The 26580-nt window shown below is 38.8% G+C and overlaps 1 protein-coding gene across 1 annotated transcript in view; it reads left to right on the forward strand.

Annotated features, from left to right (window-relative positions):
• tou (toutatis) overlaps positions 1-26580 on the forward strand; it is a 510442-nt gene that overhangs the window by 437904 nt on the left and 45958 nt on the right. Inside the window, exons 31-36 of the mRNA XM_068348421.1 lie at positions 13096-13290; positions 13426-13594; positions 21559-21728; positions 24845-24966; positions 25370-25517; positions 25641-25838. Of these exons, the coding sequence (XP_068204522.1) occupies positions 13096-13290; positions 13426-13594; positions 21559-21728; positions 24845-24966; positions 25370-25517; positions 25641-25838 (1002 nt within the window). The remainder of the gene's footprint in view (positions 1-13095; positions 13291-13425; positions 13595-21558; positions 21729-24844; positions 24967-25369; positions 25518-25640; positions 25839-26580) is intronic.

Below are 26580 nucleotides of genomic sequence, written 5' to 3' on the forward strand. Positions count from 1 at the left end.
TTGATAATGTTTCTTTGAATTTGTATGACTTTCAAAATTTTAGGTGTGATTCTCGACAGCAAATTTACTTTTGAGAAACATACAAGGTCTGTGTCTTCTTCAATTGTACAAAAAATAGGCTTATTGAGAAAGTCTTTCAAGATTTTCGGTGATCAATCTATTCTGAAGAAGTGTTTTAATTCTTTCATTCTATCTTGTTTTGAGTATTGTTCGCCTGTCTGGTCTTCAGCTGCTGATTCTCATCTTAATTTATTGGACAGAAACTTACGGTCTATTAAATTTCTTATTCCTGATCTAGATATTAATCTCTGGCACCGTCGTTCAATTAGTTCATTATGCATGTTGCATAAGATTTTTCGTACATTCAGATCTCCCTGGACAATTCTATCCTGTTCATAATACTAGGCAGGCAGTTAATTCTAATAGCCAGGCCTTCTCCATCATGAGGCTCAATACTACGCAGTACTCTAGAAGTTTTATTCCAGCTGTTACCAAGTTGTGGAATGATCTTCCTAATCGGGTAGTTGAATCAGTAGAACTTCAAAAGTTCAAAGTTGGTGCAAATGCTTTTTTGTTGACCAGGCGAACATGAGTCTTTTTATAGTTTATTTATGACATATTTGTTTTTTATGTTGTTAATAGTTTATATATGACATGTCTGTTTTGACGTTGTTACTTTTTTTAGAATGATTTATTGTTAATTTGTTCTCTTCATTTATTTATTTCCTTATTTCCTTTCCTCACTGGGCTATTTTTCCTTGTTGGAGCCCCTGGGCTTATAGCATCTTGCTTTTCCAACTAGGGTTGTAGCTTGGATAGTAATAATGATAATAATAAAGGAAAGTGGGACATATCTAAGACATACTGAAAAGATAGTTGCCTGACAAGAACTTTTTATTATTATTATTATTATTATTATTATTATTATTATTATTACTAGCCAAGCTACAACCCTAATTGGAAAAGCAAGATGCTATAAGTCCAAGGTCTCCAACAGGGAAAACTAGCCTAGTGAGGAAAGGAAATAAGGAAGTAAATAAATAATGAGAAAAAATTAACAATACTTTGGTAAGCATTATCTCCAGCATTATTAATGGTTAATAATTTTTTGTGGACAATGTGTCTTCAGTTAGCAGACTAATTCAGCATTGGAAGTACTGTGATGGGTCCAATAGAACCTCAACCTGTGTGCCTCCCTTATACACTCTTAAATCTGTGCCTTGCATGTTATACATTGGCACAGGACAAATAAGTTAATATTTCTTTGTTACATCTTGTCATTTAGACTCCCTGTTCTAGCTTTTACAGGAAAGTCCTTGAAGAGCATACAGCACTTCCCCAAAAATAGGGCTTTTCATCGTCACATCTCCCATAATTCAATCTGCTTAAGGATAGTACAGACAAACTCACGTGGATAAAATACTCTTAAGAATGTGAAAATAGTTATAAAACTTTAAGTCATATAGTATCAATTATCGTGATTGTTTATCAAGGAATACCAAGTATCACAAGGATATTGCACCAAATCTTTGAAGACAACAATCTCAGTCATAGAATATAGATTATTATGTAAATTGCAATATTTTTAGGTACAGGAGTAACAGAATTAGTAATCTTCATAGAGAAGAGCACACAGCTCCTCCCCAAAAGAAGGGTTTTCCTTCGTCAAATCTCCCATAATTTAATCTGCTGAATTATAGTACAGACAAACTCACATTGACAAAATACTCTTAAGAGTGTGAAAATAGTTTTAAAGATTTACGTCATATTGTATCAATTGTCATAATTATTTTTTGAGGGATATCAAGTATCACAAGTATATTGCACCAAGTCTTTGAAAACAACCAACCCGGTCTGAAAATATAGATTCTTATGTATATCGCAATATTTTTAGGCATAGGAGTAACAGAATTAGTGATCTTCATAGAGAAGATGTGGTAGGAGAGATTTGTTTGTTTAGAAAAGGTTGTCTTGGAAAAATATGTTATCTTATTTATAGTAAAAAGAACAGAATCAGATAATATAATATCCATAAGTGGGGTTATTATTGTGTTTATGAACTGTAACTTGATGTAAGTGGTACTTTGATGATAAAGCTTCAGTAATTTTATTTTTAGTTACCGTGAAGACATGTCTTAATGTTATGTTCAAGTTAGCATATCCTGGAAGGAAATAAGAAGGTTCCACCTCATAACTTCCAAATGTTTTGCATCACTCGGTAGTATCTTTAGGTTAAGCAAATTACTTGAATATATTATTACGGCTGGCGAATTACATAAACTCCCGAGCTCCAAACTCACCTATTTATATTACATGAATCAGTTACACTTGGAAAATAATACCCAAGCTCTGAGAATATATGCAACTCTCAGACAGCAATATATAAAAACACTGAATATCCAAAGGTCTCTTATGTTACACTCAAATCAAAATTGGTTAAATACTTAACTTTATAAGAAATATTCAAAAAACAAACTCTTACTTTGGTTCTTAGTCAGGGATTACGAGCAAAGTACTGATAGGAAATATTGGTGATCGAAGTAATACACACTTAACGAAAATAAATATATTCTATAAATAGTCATAATACTTCGAAAGAATTAACACCAAAAATAAATAACTTAAAATATTAAATGTGAATAAGACCTTAGACTAAGACAAGAAAATGTTACTTTATAAAAATTATACAATCACTTATTTCAATGGAATTAATCTATGAAAATATTATATTTGGAGGGTTAATGAAAATAGTTAACACTCTAACACTAATGTTTAAACAAAGATGAAATTTACATTTATGTAATTGTTACACTTACGTCTTTTGGTTCACATGAGGTTACTGAACAGTAATGCAAAATAAATACCTAAATCTCACTGGGCCAGTTACAAACACTTATGTTAAACTATACTTAATTAACACACTACACTTGAATTAAGTTTCAATAGTTTCATCAACGTTTGAACACACTATTCATGATATATGTTGGATAGAAATTGCTAATCACGTTTGACAGTAAAACACTAATCGCACTTAAGAGGAGAGGGCTGGCTGACATTGGCTCTTAAAAATGAATCGGCTGGAACTCTTCTGCTGCTTATGCATTCATAGGGTCTATATGTATAATATATATATTATATATATATACAGTATATATATATATATATATATATATATATATATATATATATATAATTTATATATACTATATATATATACTATATATATATATATTTTTGGGCTCAAGCCATGTCGTCCTGATGGAAGTTCCTTAAAGGCAGCTTCCTAGGGTATATTACAACTACGGCGATATTCCCAGAGAATTTACCTTCAGGTACCCAGAATTCTAACTCCTGGAGCGAGTATCCCTAAAAAGACCTTAGGGATATCGTAAATATCAGTGGACGTATTCTTGACACGCCTCATAGCAATCTATACCCCGAATAGAGTTAACACTTCGTAGGGGTCAAATGGCAAGAAAACGAAAGCGATAAGAAAGGGGGGAGCCGTTCATAAGGCATCTCTCCTCCCCGTTTCGAAAGCGTGCCCTGCGCCGCTCACGGCGCCATCTGTATTCCTTTTTGCGTAGCTCTACGACTCGGTGTGTTTTCCCTGTTTTCTACCCAATCTTGGAATTTTCTCGCTTAATAATGCTTTCTCCAACTTCTTCTGCCTCGGATAAGTTGAGTACTATTTCTTTTATGTATAAATGTAGGCTCTTGGTTAAAATTAAAGTAATTAAAAGAGTTATCTTTGATACAAGAGCTGTTGCCTGCTGGAGGCATCATGGATGCTGTCGCTCGCTAGAATAGGATTTATTTGTTAGCAAGAGCGACGTTCCCAGCCCCTTTGCGCTTAAATATTAGCTACTTAGCTTATTTAGGAATTCTGTTATGATGCGATAGTAGTGTGCCTGGCGAAGTTTTGCCAAGGCTGCCAACACTAGTCTTCGTAGGCTAGCTGTTAGCCTATGTACTTCCTGCATGATAATTAGTCTTCCAAATGTGAATTTATTGCTTTAAGCGTTAGGCAACGTTATACATATAAGTCCTTTTCGAGTACCTTCCAAGATAGTATTGGTGTGAGTTTCGGTGAATTAGGTAATCAATTCTCTTAGTGCCTAGGCTAGGTTGTCTTAGGTCATTATAATATTATCTGTTCCCCGTTTGCTCCCTTCTCTTCGGGGAAGGGGCAAACCCTTTCCCTCTGTTTAAGCCTTAGGCTTAACTCTGGTGGTTTATTTGAATTAATCTTCAAATATATCTATGCTGGAGTAGTACTGTACCTTCCCGTTCCAACTGAATTGGTTCAGAGGGGGACAGTACAACAGTGTTTAGTCTGAGCCCGGTTTGTCTGGCATGGGGCAGAGTCTCCCTTGCTGATTGACTCGGGCATTAAGGGTGATCCCCTTGGTCCACCTTGTTGGGTTCCAGTAGTGATCCCTTTACTCGGTGACTCATCAGACTGTCCTATTGCCGTTCCGGTCTCGGGATATGTTCCCTTTTCTGGAAGGGCAATTCCTTCCTTGCCGTGGTTCATGGGAGGCAGCCAGTAGTGCCGGCCTCCCTCTCGGGTCTTTCTCTAACTGAGATGAACTATCTTAGTTGGGAATGACCCTTAACCAAGGTAAGGTTGGATAGGACCCTCTGTCCTTCCCTTCTTTTTTCCGTTCCTTGTGTCAGTCGTCTGCATCCTTGCCTAGCCTAGGTTGGGATGAGGAACTGACGTGGTCTCCTGTCGGCCGGCAGAGTGTGCCGACCGGCAGAGACCATTACTTCGAGTGCTGCCCGGTCCTTTCTTGGTCCCTCCATCGCTGCCGTCTGTAGATTCAGTATGCAGTGGTTAGGAAGCTTGACTTAGTGTCTCCCCTTCCTTTCGGCACTCTTTCGGGTGCCGGGCTCAGAGACTCATAGTCTCTTAACCCGGCACTCATTCTATTGTCTTAGTATGTGTTGTCCTTGCCGTCTGCCGGCCTACAGGCCGGCCGTCGGTGGGGAGGGGTGTTCTCCAGTTCTCTTGCTGTCGGTCGGCGTTGGGTGTATACCTTTGCCGGCCGGTCTCTTGCTCATCTGCCGGCCGGTCTCTTGCTCATCTGCCGGCCACTACAAGTGGGGCCGGCAGCCGAGCGCTGCCTAGTGTGGGGGGCCAGCCGGCAGGGTTTGTTTACTGCTGCCGGCCGGCCTGCGACACTGCCCAGTCAGCCGGCCACTAAGAATGATGGCCGGCAACGCAGTGCAAACCGGGTGGCTGCGGTCCGGCAACCACTGCCGGCCGGTTCAGGCATGGGATCTGGAGTTCTCCCCAATAAGGGTGATCTGATGTTGTGTACTTGAGATCTACCTTTCGAAAAACGGGGGGGGGGGGGGGGGGGGGTGCTGACCGGCAATAGCCGGCTGGCACACCACCCTCAGGTTCTGTATCAGTCCTCTCTTGGTGGTATATTCAACCAAGGGAGTTCATGATGTAGTAGGTTACAACACTGTCTTTTCTATCTTACTTGTGTTACTGGTACAATCATTTGGTGTCGCCTTACAAGGATAAAAGATAATTCTTTTATCCCTGGCCGGAATGGTAATATTTTACCTTAGGTGTGAGCTACACCTAATTTCCTTTGGAAATATGTTCTCTGGTTATTCTAGTAAAGACTAACTATGTGACTTGGCTGGTGGGCTTCCACAGGTGTTTGTGTGGGTTTCACAAGTAGGTGTCTTTCCCTTATTCTTGTTGAATACTCATTTGTTACATGTGAATTGAAATTCACTTGATATTCATGGAAATTTTTCTTCTTTTACAGGAGGAGCATCCGAAGTGTGATAGTGTCTTCTGCAATGTCCGCAGTAAGAACTTTTGCGGACATGCCTCGTGTAGGAGGCACGCGGCTTGTGCAGCCTCCAATGATGACCATCGTTACTGGGATCCGCAGGTATGTGCTGTATGTACTAACCTGCTATCAGAGGCTTTTGAATCCCCTAGGTCGGCGGAGTCAAGAGATGCAGCGAGGGAGAGGCTTCGCTTATGGGTAAGGGGTTTTCAGAAAAACACCACTGGACCTTATCTTCCTAACGAGAAGATGAGGGCATACCTTTTTCCCAAGGCTTCCCCTGATGCTGTTGTTCCCCAGCCTCGGCCGGAGATCCCTCTGATCCAGATTCCAGTGGAGGAGGATGTCGCTGACGCCATGCAGGACATCCAGTTGGACGACAAGATGTCCGACTTGTCCGATCGTGCGGAGCAGGATCTCCTCGCAGAGGGCGAGGAGGAGGATCGAGATCCTATTGCCGTGGAGGAAGAGGTTCCCGTATCATCAGACGTGCCGGTTCAGGTCTCTGAACCTATCCCCTCTACCTCGTCCGCTCTTCCAGCAGAGCTTGGACAGGCTCTCTCTTCCATCGTTGGTATGATCCAACAGATGCAGAGGGAGAATAATCAGAAGGCTGCTACTTTGGAGCTCCAGATGCAGAAGATCACAGCATCACGTGGACCTCCAAAGAAGCTCAACGTTAAGGACCTTCCTCTGTGCTCGGATGCCAACCCGTGGAGATATGCCGAGCACATGCCGATGACGATTGGGAAGATCGTCATGTCGGAGAAACTGGGCTCAGTTCCCCTTGAGGAGGTGGAATTCTGGCCCAGTAGAGGGGCCTACCCGGACTGCTATGTCCGTTTGAAGAAGGAGCCGGCTTCGAAGGAGCAGACGGAACCAAAGGAGGTGATTATCCTGGATCACTCCAAGGCTCAAGCCACTTTAACAGCTGCTTTAAAGGAGAGGGGGTTCTCAAACTCAAAAGTTGCCGCTTTAAGTAAGAAGCACCCCTCCTTTGTATCCTCCCCGGCTAGGGCCTTCCCCTTTATGCAAAAGGGGTTTGCGGCCGTCATGAAGGCGGTTGAAGCTGGCAAGCCGTGTCCGTCTTTGGAGGAATGTAAACCTCTATCGTTGGCATTGCCAATGGACAATAAGGACTGGAAGGAGGTGCACCTTACTTTCTCGGTTGGGAAGCTGGACGCCGACATTGCAGGTCAGCAGTTCGGCGAAAACCTTCCCAAGTTGTCGGAATTCCTTCTACGGAGGGAATTGGACACAAAGGAGCGCCTGGCAGCCTCGATGTCTCTCCAGACCAACATGGAGACGATGGCTAGCGACCCCAAGATGCCAGAGATGTTCATGGTTATGGCCAAAATCCATCTGGCCACAGTAACCAAGGACCTCTATTGCTTTGTTAAAGCAAGGAGGGCCTGTAGGGAGTTTGTGTTCGCCTCGGCCACAGTGAGGCATGAACCCAAGAGGCTAATTTCATCCAGCATCTGGGGTAAAGATCTCTTTCCCAAGGACGTGGTCAAAGAGATCGTGGACAAGGCAGCCACTGAGAACCGCAATCTTCTCCTGAAGTGGGGCCTGTCCCTTAAGAGGAAGTCTTCTCCGGATGAGGGCCCTCAGCCGAAAGGAAAGGCGAAGAAGTCAAGGTTTTCCTCCCGTCCAGCCAAGTCCTTCAAACCGCAAAGACAACAGCAGCAGCAGCCAGCTTTGCCTCCGGTTCCACAACTGGTAGCCCAGACCCCGACCACCTTCCAATGGGTTCCCCAAGCCATGTCATCAGCTTCCCCGGCATTCAATCCCGTGTTCGAGGGACAGTCGACCACGTTTCGTGCAAGACCCAGAGGAGCAGCTAGAGGGTCATCAAGACGCCCCTCTAGGGGACGAGGATTCAGAGGTGGTCGCGGCCAGGGAGGCAAGACTGCAGGGCAGTCAAAGTGAAGTGTCGCCGGTAGGTGGGAGACTTCAGTATTTCCGGGATCGCTGGACCTTCGATCCCTGGGCCCACAGCCTTCTCAAAAATGGACTGGGTTGGAGTTGGTACAGTACTCCGCCCCAGTGCCCTCAATTTTTCCAACACTCCACCCCCGTTTTGGAGGAGTACATCCAAGATCTGTTGGAGAAAAAGGTGATCAGGAGGGTAAAGTCCATCAAGTTCCAAGGGAGGCTGTTTTGTGTTCCCAAGAAAGACTCGGGGAAACTCAGAGTCATTCTGGACTTGTCACCACTCAACAAGTTCATAGTGAACCACAAGTTCAAGATGTTAACGTTACAACACATAAGGGCCTTACTGCCCAAGAGGGCATATACCGTCTCCATCGATTTGTCAGACGCATATTGGCACGTTCCAATAAGTCGTCGTCTCTCCCCCTACCTAGGATTCAAGCTACAACAAAAACTTTACGCTTTCAGGGCGATGCCCTTCGGACTAAACATAGCCCCAAGGATCTTTACGAAGCTTGCGAGCGCAGCTCTCAAACAGTTACGCCTAAAAGGGTTCCAGGTAGTAGCCTACCTGGACGATTGGTTGGTGTGGGCAGCATCCAGAGCAGAATGCTTGCAAGCTTCCCTACAAGTGATTCAGTTCCTGAAATATCTAGGCTTCATGATCAACAGAAAGAAGTCTCGTCTTTCTCCAGCTCAGAGGTTCCAGTGGTTGGGAATTCACTGGGATCTAGTGTCACACCGTCTTTCCATCCCGATGTCAAAGAGGAAGGAAATAGCGGGGTCTGTCAGGAGACTTCTAGGTTCCGAGAGGATATCAAGACGCGAACAAGAGAGGGTTTTGGGCTCTCTTCAGTTTGCATCAGTAACAGACCCAGTGCTAAGAGCACAGTTAAAAGATGCAGCGGGAGTATGGAGAACCTTTGCATCGAAAGAGCGAAGGGACTTGAAGAGACCGGTCCCACTTCGACTACGTTCTCTTCTCAGACCGTGGTCTCAAGCCAGTCGTCTAAAGAGGTCTCTACCTCTTCAGCCACCCCCCCCGTCAGTGACAATCCACACAGACGCCTCAAAGGTAGGGTGGGGGGGTCACTCCCATCGGAAAAAAGTGCAAGGGATCTGGTCCAAGCTATTTGGGACCTTTCACATAAACTTTCTAGAAGCTATGGCAGTACTTCTTACCCTGAAGAAAGTATCCCCACGTCACTCGATCCACGTAAGGTTGGTACTGGACAGCGAGGTGGTTGTGAAATGTCTGAATCGGCGGGGATCGAGATCCCAACCTCTCAACCAGGTAATGTTAGCCCTATTCCGACTGGCGGAGAAGAAGAAGTGGCACCTGTCAGCAGTTCACCTTCAAGGAGTCCGGAATGTGACCGCGGACGCTCTATCCAGGGTTACACCGATAGAGTCAGAATGGTCCCTAGACGCAGGATCATTCTCTTTCATCTTGAGACAAGTCCCAGAACTGCAGATAGACCTCTTCGCGACGAAGGACAACAAGAAGCTGCCGAAATATGTGTCCCCATACGTGGACCCCTCGGCAGAAGCAATAGATGCGATGTCCCTCGATTGGAACAGATGGTCCAGGATCTACCTGTTTCCCCCTCACAATCTGATGTTGAGGGTCCTCAACAAACTGAGATCCTTCAAGGGAGTAGCAGCAATAGTGGCCCACAAGTGGCCGAACAGTGTATGGTTCCCTCTAGCTCTGGAACTACGACTGAGGTTTCTACCACTCCCGGACCCAGTTCTGTCCCAGCAAGTCCAGAAGTCGACTGTCTTCGCTTCATTACAGAAAACCCGAACCCTGCAGCTCATGATTTTCTCTCCCTAGCGGTGAAGAAACGGTTCGGAATCTCGAAAGATAGCATCGACTTCCTGGAAGAATACAAGTGTAAGTCTACTAGGAGGCAGTACGAATCTGCGTGGAAGAAATGGGTAGCCTTTGTCAAAGATAAGAACCCGCACGAGATCTCTACGGAGTTCTGCCTATCCTTCTTCATTCACCTCCACGGACAGGGGCTGGCGGCGAACACAATTTCTACATGTAAGTCAGCTCTAACAAGACCCATTCTATATGCCTTCCAGGTAGACCTCGCTAACGAGATGTTTAATAAGATCCCAAAGGCCTGTGCTAGGCTTAGACCATCAGCTCCTCCAAAGCCTATTTCGTGGTCGTTAGACAAAGTCCTTCATTTTGCCTCATTACTAGATAATGAGGAATGCGTTGAAGGACCTGACTCAAAAAGTGATCTTCCTTTTTGCCCTTGCTTCTGGGGCCAGAGTTAGTGAGATTGTGGCCCTCTCGAGAGAGGAGGGCCGAGTTCAGTTCCTGGATGGGGGAGAACTGAACCCGTTTCCGGACCCTACGTTTCTCGCTAAGAACGAGTTGCCCACCAACAGGTGGGGTCCCTGGAGAATCTGCCCTCTGAAAGAAGATGCATCTCTATGTCCCGTAGAATGCCTTAAGGTCTATCTTCGTAGAACTTCAGACTTCCATGGGGGCCAACTATTCAGAGGAGAAACATCGGGCTCGAATTTATCTTTAAATCAGCTTAGGGCGAAAATTACATATTTTATTCGCAGAGCGGATCCTGACAGTTCACCCGCAGGTCATGATCCGAGGAAAGTTGCTTCATCCTTAAACTTCTTTAACTTTATGGATTTTGAACACCTTCGTTCATACACTGGCTGGAAGTCTTCCAGGGTATTCTTTCGCCACTATGCTAAGCAAGTGGAGCAGCTAAAGAGGTCTGTGGTAGCAGTTGGTTGCGTCGTTAACCCTGCTGTTTAGCTCTGCGAGGAACAGCGGAATCATTTGGGACTTTGATTCTTGGGTGAATGGTTAGTTATATGCGTTGATATAACTGGTAGTGAAGGCTCTCAGAGCCCACAGTGACTGTTCCAACGTTATGGTGATGGTAGCACAAGTACAGACAGGTGTGCCAAGCGTTTGCCAACGCTATTGTCAGCAAGTAGTAACATGGACGTTAAGTTTGATACCGGGGTATGTGTAAGTGACACATATGTTTTCTTTCAGATAATCATTCATCCATGCACTACAGTACTTGTGTAAATTGTTGGTCATCCATCTAGCATATGTACATATTTATGGTGACCATGTCTATTTATTGTTTCTCAATAAACTTGTTCTCGGGAACCTTGCGTCTCCTTCACCTATTTTTGATTTCATATTGTTTTTTGAGCATTTAGCCTATGTATATTAATCGGGGATATCTATAATAGCCTATTCCTTAATGCAAAGCCTGGATTATACTGGTTTATACTTTCCTTAGCAATAAGGACTCCACCCTTTTCTGAGGATGGTGGTAGCAGCAAGTTTAATCCTACGCAGATATAACCTTTTGTCTAATTTTACTTCGACCAGGGTGCTGGTCGGGACTTTTCCTTTGGATACTGTAGTCCCGTAAGACTTCGCTTTACTTCATATAGAGTGAGACCACTATATGGTACTGGCTGGCGAGTGATTCATACATAGGTATATGTACTCTTCGTTCGTTTCTAGAGTCTAGTAGGACTCCTCCCTGTAGGGGGCAGGAAGCGCTTTCATGGCTTATGATTAGTGAAAAGATGTATAACGGTAACATCTTAGGTCTGTCAGTCGAGTTGACTAAGAAACATTCTTGAGGAGTACGGCACGTATTGAGAATCCACAGATACAGTAATGCTCTGGTATACTTCCATCAGGACGACATGGCTTGAGCCCAAAAAACGGATTTTGAGCGAAGCGAAAAATCTATTTTTGGGTAAGATAGCCATGTCGTCCTGATGGACCCGCCCTGCTCCTTTTCAAAAAAAAAAAAAAATAAAAATAAATAACTAAGAGTGAAAAGGATAGTAGGACCCCTCCCTACATACAGTATCTGTAGCACCTCGTGTATCGCTACAAGGAATACAGATGGCGCCGTGAGCGGCGCAGGGCACGCTTTCGAAACGGGGAGGAGAGATGCCTTATGAACGGCTCCCCCCTTTCTTATCGCTTTCGTTTTCTTGCCATTTGACCCCTACGAAGTGTTAACTCTATTCGGGGTATAGATTGCTATGAGGCGTGTCAAGAATACGTCCACTGATATTTACGATATCCCTAAGGTCTTTTTAGGGATACTCGCTCCAGGAGTTAGAATTCTGGGTACCTGAAGGTAAATTCTCTGGGAATATCGCCGTAGTTGTAATATACCCTAGGAAGCTGCCTTTAAGGAACTTCCATCAGGACGACATGGCTATCTTACCCAAAAATATATTTTTCGCTTCGCTCAAAATCCGTTATATATATATATATATATATATATATATATATATATATATATATATATATATATATATATATATATATATATATATATGTCAATTAAATTATTTTAGATCCTTCCAGAACATGGTCTGGAAGCTTGGGGGTAGGTTTACAGCGCCAAAGTTGCCAACTAGTCAAGTAGCAGACGAGTTCCAACATACATGGTGAGGCAGCTCTCCCTCAACTATCTCTGCCCACCTTCTCAAAACATTAAAAAAAGAATAAATCTACTTAAAGAATTTTCATGCACTTTCTAACCATGCGGAAACATAAAAATTACGTAAACCCTCGTGTTCATACCTCATGTGGGTCATACAGCATACCTAAACTAGTTTACATAAGACTTTATAACAAAACTGTGTGAAATAAAAAGTCAATTCTTGAAAATAATGCAAATTTACATATACTGAATTGAATGTAAAATACAATTTAAATGAATGGTGAAAGTCTTCCGTAATTTACGTACGTTACTTAAACCCATGAGAGTGGAACTCACCTTATGAGCTGCTATACATCTCTTAAATACACAAATAGAATACCTGAATAAAATAATTACTCCTATACAAAACCATCTTTGTATATATATATAAATATATATATATATATATATATATATATATATATATATATATATATATATATATATATATATATATATTTCTAGTTATCATAAATCGTAGACCTAATACTGTGTCAATTATGATTTTATAGTTTTCTATATATAGATGTGATTTTAAGTCATATTTCTTGACTACTCTATAAGAGTCTTTTGTTACTATTAATAAGGAAATATCAACTATAAAAAGTTTTTGTTTTATTAAAAGATGCTTCACCAGTGCAGTTTCATGAATATCCCTTTGTGGATATTTCATATTTATTCTTTTATATACCTTACAGAATAAAAGGATCTTAACATGGATTTGCTGGTAGGTTAATAATTATTAAATAGAGTAAAAATTACTTTGCTCATTTAGTAATTTTTTCTTATTTTTGCTAATCTGAATTGTAACATTAAAAAAATAACAGGTTGATCCTGAGGCTGTGACCCTAGAACCAGATAGTGAAGAGGAAGAAGCAGTATTGTATGATGAATATGGAACTCCAGTGGCAGACGAGCCACCCCATTGGTTACCTGATGTAGCTCTTAAAATTGACCTCCTCATCCTAGATACTGTGTATGCCATGGAGGAGAAAATCACCAATGCTTCCATGCAAAATAAGGTAAAGACTTCATGGGCAGCTTTAGATTAACCCTCAGTTAGATTTGCTTTTTTGATTATTGATATAGTTTGATATAGTTGTTGATACTTTTGTACTAGGAAAACAAATAGTAAACAAGATTGACTGCATTCTCAGAGTTGGCGTTTAGGTGATAGTGCAGATAAGCCTATTGGTGAATTCCGATCCTCATGCCTCCAGCCAGATGATGATGATGATGACCGCATAAATCCAATACATCTAGGCCGTGAAAGACTTCTTGCACTTGAAGAGGGAATTGAAAGAAGATATTTGAAGCCTCCATTAGGTAAATTTGATACAGTAGTGTAGTTGCAGTATGTAACATTAAGTATTATATAGTTTATTTGGTAGATGATAACGAGACTTTTTTTTTTTCAACTTGAAATAGGTTTTTCATACAGAACCATTAATCATATTTCACCTTACTTCCATGCATTACAATACCAATAATGCTAATTTGTACTTATAAAAATATAGGAGCGATTGCTGCACTTATTCAGACCTGTGAAGCCTGGATTAGATTATGGAATTTAGCCCAAACATTTGTCTGGTCACGCACCATTTTCATAAATTTAGTAAGATTATATTATTTTTATGGATTATAGTTAGAGTTTGTTTCCAAAAATGTACTTCTACACTAAAGCACCAATCACACATTTGGAAAGATTAATAATTTAAAAAATTATATTTTGCATAGCATCAACATCATCTAAAGTATTAGCAATGGATTTATCACGGAGGTGGTGTTTTCACCCCCTACTTAGAAGAAAATCTTTGGCATCATACCAGTATGTGCACAACCAACAGTAATCTGTGCACAACTATCATCTAAGATACTGTATATAGTACTTGTGTGAGGCGACTTTACCCAATTTTCAGTTTTGTTAAAATCTCAACCCTTTAGTAGTTGAAATCATTTTAAGTCTAGGGCTAATATGAATTCTAATCCCTTTTTTTATTTCTTGTAATTGATAAGTAGGGGACCCAGCCTCTTTTCATGCCATTTTCTTAAAATATAGGACCTAATCAGTTTATTCACATCATAATGTAGTGGGGGAACATTTTTAGTATCATTTAAGGGAGCTTCATTGCCTCCTCTGCTACCTCATTATCATGAATTTCCACATGAAAGGGAATCGAGCAGAAATGAACAGATTTGTGCTGACTGCAAATGTAAAGGAGCCACTCTTGAGCTTTCTGAACTAATTGGTGGAGGCTATTTATTCTTTAAAGAGTGACAGTATATGACAAAACAATTCCCTCTTATTTTATGAAACAAATGCCACAACTTTAACCAAGGGTATCATCTCTGCCATATATAAAGAAGTACTGTTAAGGAACTTAACTAGATATGATTCATTTTCATGGACTAGAGCATATCTAACACAATTTTCCAAATTTTATCCATCAGTAAATAGGTTTAGATGATACTTCTAAACAGCATTATCTTCACGAAATCTAAAGTTGAATTATTCTGGGTTTTTTTTTGTGTGTGTGTGAATGATTTTGGCCATATGGACGCATGAGGATGTTTGATTTTGTGAATTTTCTGCCTCTTTGTGAAAAGTCAATTTGATCTTTTAGTCTAAATTTGATATTTTCATGTGTTTGACTTGTAAAGTTCCTCAAAGGTACCAGCTTCTCTTAAATCATTAAAGAGGGTTAGATTTAATTCTGGGTAGATACTGCATTCCCAAATCCTCCCTTGGCAAGTCAAGTGGCAACTCTAGTACAGTATCCACATAAATGCTCTCAACATGTGAGGGTCTAAATGCATCCGAGCATATTCAAAAGTCTGTATAATGTGCAACTTAGTTCAACGTGCAGAATAAATTCAGTAGCCATACTAGAGTTTTCATCTACACATAGAAGCATAGTATTTTCTTCTTTACAAGTGTTCACCAGAAGTAACATACCCCTAATCTGGTTTTTCAAGATTAGTAGCCAAGAACTTAGGTAGAAAATTCATCTAGGTTTTTACAAGGTGTTCATTATCAACCATTTGATAGTGGCAATTAGAATATCCCTTGCGATGTTTTGATTGTTTCCCTTGTGGATTGTAATTTAGATTAACTAATAGTTGTGTGTGTCTTCTTCTGGAATTGCTATATAGAGTAGCTCACTCATTTGAAGGTGTTTGTCTTTTTGTTTTGTTTTTTGAGGAAGGTTGTTACTTTTTGTATAAAGTTTTGTTCAGTTAATAGTTGATCACTGTATAATTCACTTTTTATGTAAAGTACACCCTAATTAATTCTGCTTTGCATTTATTTCATGGCTATGTAGAGAAGACCTGATTATTTTCTCTTTATGTATCCTTTGATATTTTCCAACACAGTTGGGTATACTGTATAACCCTGAGCTTCAAACCCCAATCTTCAAGATAGTGCCCAGGGAGGAAATTGGGGAGGTATTTAGGCTTTCACAGTCAACCACATGTTGGATATGATACTAGAGTGAATATTTCCTGGCTTTGGTAGTATAAAAAGAGAATTAAAAAAAAAAAACAATGCATTTTAGTAATCTTTTGGTTGAATCTTGTCTGGAATGACAATGAGCCATATTCATTGTAGGCTCAATTGTCATGCACTGATTGAAACACCCGTTATGCATCCTTTTTAAAGTGCCAAATATAAAATTAGAATATTTTCAATGTTAAAGTTTAAGGAGATTCATCATGATGCTAAAGTGACAAATGGCTAAGAATAGAACAGTTGTAGAGAATAGAAAAAGGTGAAAATAAAATACAAAAAACTCTTAATATGACAGTCCTGCATGATGGACTGTGTCGGCCTAACAGATAAACAAACAGATAATGTTTTTCTAACTATTGGTTATAACCTACCACTAAGGATACTTAGTTGGCAATGGTATCCAAATAAGTTCATTGAGGTCAGTTCTGATGCTTCCTTTGTTCTATGTTGTCTCTAGATGTAGCCAAGACTTATCTTAATGATTTAGTAATGTTATAGATCATTATTGCTAGATTATTAGTTTAGTGGTGAAAACTTTGTATCTTAAAGCAATCTACATCAATAACTAGTTTATAACATGTTTCTGAATAGTAAAGATTTAATGTGGTGTTTTGTAGGGTTTATTATTACTTGTGAAGCTACAACCCTAGTTGGAGAAGCAGGATGCTATAAGCCTGAGGGCCCCAACAGAGAACGAATTAGGCAATTTGCATATGAAATGTGACTGACAAATCGAAAAAATCTCTTTACGAAAGCCACTCCTGAACGAATTGAATTCGTGTTATGAGGCATTACTGTATTTAGAAATTTTGTACCTCTGGCAGAGATGGAAGGTATTGGTAGACGGTAGGTGAACGCAAACTACGATCTACAAGAAGAACAGCCAGAGTTTCCAAAGACTTATAGAAGTTACGTTGCATGTGTGTTTGTTTACTTGCAGTTCGTATGTACATTGTATTTTCACAACGTCTTCGTGAACTAATAGCATAGCCAATGTTACCTAAGGTCAAAGAAAGAACAAAAAGTAAGCTGAGGACAACAAAAAAGAACAAAAAAAGAGTGGTAAATATGAAAAAAAGTACAAAGCTTGAACATTCTAACTTAAACTCTGGCACCAATGAGAGGCCATTGGCAACTCATGACACCTTTATACCAAGTGTATTAGTAAACTTAGGGTATAAATACCTCGTTTAGGGAGCCATCATGTAGGAATAAACAATAAAAATACAAAGTAAGGTTATCATGATAATGTTATCTAGACTTTTTTAAGAAAAAAAGTGAAAATTCATATCAAATCTTTGGGCTCTCATAACTCAGAAACATATTTATTCACACTTAGGTACATTTTTATCACTTATTTATTGTTCGATTTTAGAGAGAAAGATATTGAAAAGAGGAATAAAATCCCACAATTTTGTGTAACAGAATTTTTCTTTTCCTTTTTCTCTTTTTCATGATTATTCTACGTGTAGATGAAGAAAATTAAGAAAAAATTCATTAAAAAGAAGGAAAATTAAAAGTCTGTCTCATAGAATTATTCGATTGTTAAAGAAGTTTTGATGGTATGATTTTCAATACAATTGATGTTATAATAGTGTAAAAAATGTACCTTTTTTTTTTTTTTTTTAATCATGATATTTGCTAAAATCAAAAGGTTTTGATCAAATGACTTGAAATGTTTGTGTGATGAAGGTATTATATATGCCTTAAACATATACAGTAAAGAAATTATGTATTTTGAATAATTAGGAAAAAAATAGAGGACGTAGTGGACTTTACAAAAAACTAAGAATTAAACTTTTTATTTTGCTTTTTTTCTATTTTTTTCTTTTTTTTCTTCTATGTTTTTTATTTTCTAAATTTCTTCAGTTTCTTCAACACTTCCACTTTTCTGTTTTTTCGGATCACTTTGACCTTCACCTTGGCCTACTAATGGCCTCTTTAAGAAATAACAACCCAAGAAAGCTTTTTTCTGCCTGCTTTTTAAAATGTTCCTGAAATGAGTCAGGCAAACATCATTACACTGAGCAAGAACGTGATTTGTATAAATATTTTTTAGGTGTTTCTTTTCTATGAACTCTGCCATTTTATGATAATAATATAGCTTTTTAATTTCTGTCGCTGTCTTAGTCGTAGAGTTGTCCTCTTCATCACTGTTAGAGAACCGTTCCTAAATGACTTCCACTTGCCTGGTCTCCAACTCCTTCAGGTCATCCATCGTAAGCTCTTCTTGGTGCTTCTCGAGAAGCTTATTGATATCATTTTCTTCGATGTCTAGACTCATGGACCTCCTGAGTGCAACGATTTCCTCAGGATTGTCAGCAGTTTTGTCTTCAGCTTCAGCTAGGCCTATGTTGAATCCCTTGAAGTCTGTTGCGTAGACTGCATCAGGCCACAACTTCTTCCAAGAAGAGTTCAAGGTGTGCCTCGAAACCTCCAGCTAAGCTTGATCGATGAGTCAGAGGCATATCACAATATTGAAATGCTCCTTCCAAAATTAACCCAGGGTGAGGTTTGTGCCATCGGTGATTTCGAAACCTCCTGATGAATTTTTTTATAAAGCTTCTTGAAGGTCAAAATCACTTGCTGGTCCATGGGCTGGAAGAGAGGGGTGGTGTTAGGTGGAAGGTAGAGAACCACTAGAGAGGTGTTCTTGAATGACGTTCACTTGCATGGTGTCCAACTCCTTCAGGTTGTCCATTCTTGGTGCTCCTCAAGAAGCTTATTGATATCGTCCTCATCGATGTCCAGACCTATGGACCTCCTGAGTGCAATGATTTCCTCAACCTCAGGTTGTGGAATAGGTACAGGATCGTCAGCGGTTTTGGCTTCGTTTTCAGCTAGGCCTAAGTTGAATCCCTTGAAGTCTCCTGCAGAAACAGCATCAGGCCACAGCTTCCTCAAAGAGTTCAAGGTGAGCCTCAAAACCTCATGCCAAGCTTGATCGATGTGTCGGAGTCGGAGGCATAACACAATATCGAAATGCTCCTTCCTAAAACATAGGGTGAGGTTTGTGCCATCGGTGATTTCCAAGCATCTCCTGAAGAGATTTTTCGTATAGAGCTTCTTGAAGTTCAAAATCACTCGCTGGTCCAGGGGCTGGAGGAGAAGGGTGCTGTTAGGTGGAAGGTAGAGCACTTTGGTAAAGGAATACTCTAGAAGGACATCTTCCCCGAGGCCAGGAGGGTGAGCAGGGACGTTGTCCAACACCAGCAAATATTTCAGAGGGAGGCATTTCTCTTCTAAATATTTTTTACTGTCTGACGAAACAGGTTTACCCACTTGATGAAGAATAGTTGCGTTACCCAGGCTTTCACATTAGCCCTCCACATCACCGGAAGCTTCTCCTTGAGCACTTTGTGGGACTTGAAGGCTCGAAGAGTCTCTGAATGATACACCAGTAGAGGGTTGACCCTGTAATCCCCACTAGTGTTCGAACAGCTTGCAAGCATAAGACTGTCCTTCGTAGGCTTATGCCTGGGCAGCTTCTTCTCTTCCACTGTGATATACGTTCGACAAGGCATTTTTTTCTTCCCAAAAAGCCCAGTTTCGTCACCGTTGAAGATTTGCTAGGGACTGTATCTTTCCTAGAGAGTTAACTCGTCATACGTCTTAACAAAGGCTGTGGCCACTTTCATGTTTGAGCTGGCAGCCTCCCCATACTGCACAACCAAATGAATGCCAGACCGTCTCTTGAATTTTTAAAACCACCCACGTGGAGCCTTGAACAATGAGGGTGCCTGCTGCGATGCCCCTTCTCATGCGTCATCTTTGGCCTAAACACGCACAAGATCACCGAAAATGGCCCTGGCCTTGTGGCAGATTATCGTCTCGGTGGTCCTGTCTCTAGCAATTCCCTTGTCCTTGACCCAGAGAAGAAGCAGTCTCTCCACCTCATCATGGATGTGGCTTCTTTTACTAGAAAAGACAGTCACGCCCTTAGAAGGTTTTGCTTCATTGATGTCTTCCTTCTGCTTAAGGATAGTGCCTATCGTTGATGGATTTGGGCCATATTCCTTACCTATCGCACTTAACCGCATGCCAACCTCATATTTCTTGATTATCTCAAGCTTCGTCTCCATAGAAAGCATAATCATCTTTTCTTGAACATCAGCAACCTTCTTGAGACCCATGGCTAATACTTTACTAGTTGAATATCACAACGGGATAACTACAAGTACAGAAGTGAAATTAATATAAATTCAATGTGAACGATAGCGCTGTCGAAACGAAATGGTCAAGGAACGCCGATTTGTGAATTCATGATGGGAAAAATGCTGACCAATAGGAGAGCAGGATCTAACGATGGTAACTAGCATAAGGGTTGGGAGATAATCAATGGGAGAGCAGGACGATGCTGGTGAGTTTACAGTTTTGCGGCGTGCAGATTTTTTAGTTATTTTCTCAGTGGCCGGGTGAATCTCATTTCATATCACGAGGGTTTTTTTTCATAATATGAGGCAAAAGAAATCTTTGTATCTTTTTTTGTACCAAGAATTTTTTGTATACAGAAACTTTCATATCAAGAGATATCACTGTACTTTACTGAGGACATATATCTTTTAAAAGAAAAGAAAATGGGGGAAATTTTGATAAAGTTTTGGGGTACACGTCAATAAAATGAGCTTCCGGAGAAGCAGAAGTATGAACATTAGGGGAGGTTCATAGTACAATATTATTAATATTATTATTACTTGCGCAGCTACAACCCTAGTTGGAAAAGCAGGATGCTATAAGCCCAGGGGCTCCAACAGGGAAAATAGCTCAGTGAGGAAAGGAAACAAAGAAAAATAAAATATTTTAAGAAGAGCAACAAGATTGAAATAAATATCTCCTATAGAAACTATAAAAACTTTAACAAAACAAGAAGAGAAATAAGATGGAATAGTGTGCCCGATTGTACCTTCAAGCAAGAGAACTCTAACCCAAGACAGTGGAAGACCATGGTACAGAGGCTATAGCACTACCGAAGATTAGAGAACAAAGTTTTGATTTTGGAGTGTCCTTCTCCTAGAAGAGCTGCTAACCATAGCTAAAGAGTCTTCTACTCTTACAAAGATGAAAGTGGCCACTGAACAATTACAGTGCAGTAAGAAGAAATTGTTTGGTAATCTCAGTGTTGTCAGGTGTATGAGGACAGAGGAGAACATGTAAAGAATAGGCCAGACTATTCGGTGTGTGTGTGTGTGTGTAGGCTAAGGGAAATTGAACTGTAACCAAAGAGAAGGATCCAATGTACTGCTGTCTGGCTAGTCGGAAAAAAACCCCATAACTCTCTAGTGGTAGTATCTCAATAATAACAGTAGCTCCATGGGAGGAGGCAAAGCACTAGTTCCTGAATAAACAATTCAGTGGTATTAGTATAAAAAAGAGACACTAGTGTATGGAAAAGGAGATCACATGTCATGGAATTTTTAATGAAATATTGAGGCACAATGGTTAAATAAGCCAAATTGAATTAAATCTTTGTAAAGCAGCATTATGGCTTAATGCAGAGTTTCACAAAGAAATGAAGAAATTGTTACGAGTTATAGAAAAATTGGGCACTCACAGTGATAGTTTCTTGACCATATTTGATTCAAGTTGGTGGGACTGGGATTGCTACGTTAAAGTTAGAGAGAAATCTGATTATTGGGTTGCTTTGAGCAAAATATGATTAGTTTGTAATTATTTGTAGAATGATGCCAAAAATTGTAATTTCACTTATTTTTTTTTTAATATAATAATTATTCTGTGACAAAATCAAATCCTATTTTGAAATTAAATTTATTTTTTTCAGGTATATTACCCAATCCAAAGAATGAGCCATCTTCTGAACCGAAGGAGATGCCTAAAGGACTACAGGTGTGGAGAGAAGCTGTAGCAAAATCAGAAACTGCAGCACAATTAGCAATGTGTACTTACATGTTGGAAACTGCTGTAGCGTGGGATAAAAGTATTATGAAGGCAGTAAGTACATTTCTTTTTGTTCGTTGTACATAGCAGATAACTGATGGGCATCACCTTCATTCATTCATGCCCTTTATGTGCCTTGCGTGGTTTTTCTTCCATCAGGTTCTTTTATGACTCGGCTATCCTGACTATTCCTCCTTTTGTTTTGAATCAAACATTCTTTTATTCATTGAGAAGCCTTGTCAATTAACCATTTGAATCGTACAGTACTAACACTTTCTCCCTAGTACTATCTTGAATAACCTGATTTATTCTGGTTCTAATCTTCAGGCAATATATTTGCCTTTTACAGGTGGCCCTCCTTATCTGCAGGTATGTTAGAGTCCCATCTTTGGGCAAACATTTCCACAGATAATGGGAGATTAAAGCTATCCAACCTAAGGGTTTTTTTTTTTCTTTTTGATAACTTACAGATTATTGATTCTTTCTTCAAAAAGAAATTAAATGGATACAATGCATCAGAATTGGTGGTGATCTTGTTATGACTGCTCTGTTTGTTGACATAAATCTGTTATCTAACCTTATTCAGATAATCTTCTTAAGTTCTTATAAATTCTGTTTTTTTATTAAAAGCTATCAACTTGGCAACAAATGGTTATAGGCTAGTTTTTGGTGGGCATTCATTTGATTACATCTATCACAATCAGAGGTGATTGGAATGGTATTCAAACTTTTCCTAATTAACAAATTCACTGTTGAAGGTATATTTATCCAAGTTAGATGTGGTTTCAACATTGTTAAGGAGTTTCTATATGAATTATAACAAACCATTGTTATCAGGAAGTTTAATATTGAAGTTTATTTCTTGTAACATTGGCAATAGACATATTGAGTAGCAAATTGAAATATCTAAATGTGCATCTTCCTCATGATAAGCCATTTTTCCTCTACTGTATTTTAGAAAAAAAATTTAAAGCTAAAGGATTGCCTTAATATCATAAGATTACTTCTTCATCAGAGTTAGATGCTAAGCATTTAAAAGACAATTTTCTTATATCCTGTTACAACAGTAGAGCTTTACTTGAGCAAGAGTATTCCATTTGTGTCTTAGTCCCAACTACTTTGGATCTCTAATCTTTTAATGTCATAAATTGTCACATTTTTTTCACTAAAGGATCTTATTTTTTTAGGCTTCTGGATTAAGAGAATAGTCTCCTCAAGTTGGAGTGTATATTAAAGGACTTTGGTAGCAGTAGATTACTATCAAAACCATCTGGTATTATTGGTCACCACCTTTCAAAAAATTTGAATATAGGAAGTTTATACTCTGGTCCTGTAGTTTTGACAAGGGGACCTTATCCTGCATACCTATCTTTGGACATTGGTTATGGTTAAGATATTTTGTGGTTATGGAAGAATATATCTTTTTCTTTATGATGGTTCGTAGAGTAAGATTTCTTTTTCTTAGATCTAGAAAGATATTATTTAGGAAATATCTTTACAATAGCCTCTAGTTTACTAAGTTGTTTGTAATCCTTACCATCATTCATGGAATTCTGCAATTATGTTGACCCACACAATCGTTTTAAGCTAGTCATTTGTAAGATGTTCTTAAATGTCAATTTAGTGTAAGTAGTTTTCATGTAATTTTCAATATTTTACCTTTGTATATTATCTTGGTTTGCATTTAGTATATTGATATCATTTTCCCACCTTCTTGAAATGTGTGATTCAGCTTAAGGATTTGAAGGTAAGATTCAAGAAAATAAACAGGACTTATTATAAAATCTCTTATTTATATACCGTATTTCCCGTGTCATAAGACGCACCTTTTTTCACAAAAAATTACCCCCAAAATCACCCTGCGTCTTAACACTAAGAAAAGGTTGTAGAGGGGAGTTTGACACACTTCAAACACCAAACTATTGACTTAAAAGCACTCAAACTCACGAGAGATAGAATATTAACCTACAATTATCATTCATATAATATAAATTCATTCATTTTTATATTGCACTTCATTTAATGAAGTACAGTAGCAAATTATTATTATTATTTTTTTTTTTTTTTGTTAATCAGCTGATGACTCGCTAACCCCCCTTCCACAAGTAAACATGCCAACTAGTGGTCTCGTAGCAGACGACATGACACTATGACATAGTTGTTTATTGAGTATATATCTATTTTCTCATATTTTGTTGATATATTGTAATAAAGTAATATATTGATAATGAATTTGTTGCCCGAGTTCTGAAATAATACAAACAGAAAGTTGCTGAATACGTCCTTGGAAAAAAAAACTTCTGTTAGTTGAGTGCAGTATTACTAAGTTAGCAGAAAAGTAACTACACCCAGAATCACATAAACAGTAGCGAAAGTATTCCTCCTAAAAGAATTTATAGATTTCTATAATCAATAACTACATTTTTTGTGAATATTTATAGGGTATATGAGGAATTTTGGAAATATCACTAGAATTTTACATCTTTACCAAAATTTTATAAAGAACCTTTGGCAACGCTGCTTTCATGTAAACAACACTTGTAACTCCAAGCACATGAGTAAACGTGTAGTTGTGGTGGAAACTGCGACTGATTTAGTTGTTTCTTATAAGAATATGAAATAGAATTGGGATAATCGGCATATAGCTAATAAATATTAACTTGAACATTTCATAATACACCCAAAATAAGAAAAGTTACTGTGACAGACAATAATTACGCAAGAGTCGCTGACCATGGATTTCTGCTAAGAAGTTTTTAAAATCTTCATTTTTTTTTTTCCTAAAACTGCTTTCCTAATTAAAGGATGCGTCTTACCACTTGTAGCGTCTTATCACACGGGAAATACGGTACTTAAATTTGAGTTTCATTAGGTACCCCCTCCACACTTCAGTGGTGGTGATATTTTAGCAATAAGTTGTCAGGAAAAGAATCGAACAGATTCACAAGTTGGAGACCGCTGACTAGGCCAGATAACTTGGTTACCAACAGTGGACATCGTTTGGAAGCTAGTCTTGGATGGGGGAATATGATGTAAAGAATATATTTTTTTTTTCCAAAGTATGGGAATGCTAGATTTTATGGTACTTAGCCTATAACTGTTGGAGAAATTAAGAAAGAGGTTGACTTGCATATTTTAACAATGTTTTTAATTTCTTTGATCTTTTACAGTATTGTCAATTCTGTCATAGTGGAGACCATGAAGAGAAGTTGTTGCTTTGTGATGGCTGTGACAAGGGATATCACACTCATTGTTTTAAACCTCCTATGAATACTATTCCTGATGGTGACTGGTAAGTAAAAGAATTGTATGCATGAAATATGCTTGGTTATTTCTTAGTTTGCTTTTGATCAGTGTTAAGGAATTAGTTGAATTTCAAAATTTCTTGAGTTTATTCATTTAAGTATTTTGGAAAAATTAAGGAGAATGTTGGTTGGTGATAGGAAGGGTACATTACTGTACATTGTAAGGAATAGGTATTGAAGTTATTAAAAAATAGTAATAGTGTAATAAGGTGATGATAATTTGCATTGTTTTAATTGTATTTCAGTTTTATTTTTGTATTAGAACATGTTTTGTATGAGTTTTACTAAATGCAGTATATTTTTATGGGTCACAATTACTTTGAATTACATATTTTATATTATTACTTGAGGTCAATTTGATTTTTTAAAAGTATTTTAACAATTTTTCAGGTACTGTTATGAATGTGTTAATAAGTTTAGTGACAGTTCACAGCGACACTGCCTAGTATGTGGTGGTACTGAGGGGCGAACGCTAGTCCACTGTTCTGTATGTCCCCGTGCTTACCACACAACATGTATCACTCCTAATCTTGCTAAGGTATTTTATATAACCCATTGTGTTTGTATAATAGCCGTGATTATTTTCAAGTACTGTAAAATTGGATTTTACTTATAAAGAATCTTTTTCATGATAGTGACAAGCAACTGTATTTATTTTTAGGTACCCAGAAATAAATGGGTATGTCCAGCGTGCACTAGCAAAAGCCCAAGAGGCCGGAGAGGGAGGACTAAGAAAATTAGTGAAAGTAATGTTAACAGTAATTCAACCAATTCTACAACAGACACTCCATCAGAAAACAGTGATGACCCTCCAAATAACTCTAATGCAACACCCAAGAAAGAAAGAACAACTAAAAAGGTAACTTAGATTTAATGTCTTCAAGGATAGATATGGAAATGAAATATAAGAAAAGATATTTAGAATCTAATATTTTGTACAAGTAAAATACTGAATGTATAATAAGAGATCATTCAATGCATTCATACAAATTGAATTACTTTTTCTCTCTGTACCCTTGTATACTATACCAGTTAAAGTTTCTTAAACTAGTGTATCTATGATAAGATAAGGGCAAGCCTTCTTCTCTTAGGAGAGTTTCCTATATCATTACTTGCAATTTATTCAAAGTTTCAGCAGAAACTGGTCCGCATATAAGTAATTTTCAAACTTCTTAGCACTGATATTTTGGGTCAATTCACTTTCAAGGCTGAATTTTGCACTTACTGTAACTTTCTAGAATAAGTTATGAATTGTAATAGGTAAAATACTATGATATTTATTTGCTTAACTTGTTATAGGTAATTTTAAAGAAAATTGCACATTTATGATAAATATTTCGTTAGTAATTTTTCATTACTAGATTTTTGCACAGGTCAGATTTGGGTTTTAAGCTACAATGTGGTCTCCAAGGACTTTCCTGTAAAGTGTAGAATAGGGAATCCAGTGCAACATGATATAATAAAGAAATATTGTGTTCCCTGCCCTAGGGCCATTATATCGATCTCCAAGACACAGATTTGGTGTGTATAAGGGAGACCTACAAGTTTTGTAAGATTATTTTAAACACGTTCCTTTTTCATGCACAATATTTCTCGAGATA

Source organism: Palaemon carinicauda, chromosome 2 (assembly GCF_036898095.1).
Source record: "Palaemon carinicauda isolate YSFRI2023 chromosome 2, ASM3689809v2, whole genome shotgun sequence".
Taxonomy (NCBI): domain Eukaryota; kingdom Metazoa; phylum Arthropoda; class Malacostraca; order Decapoda; family Palaemonidae; genus Palaemon; species Palaemon carinicauda.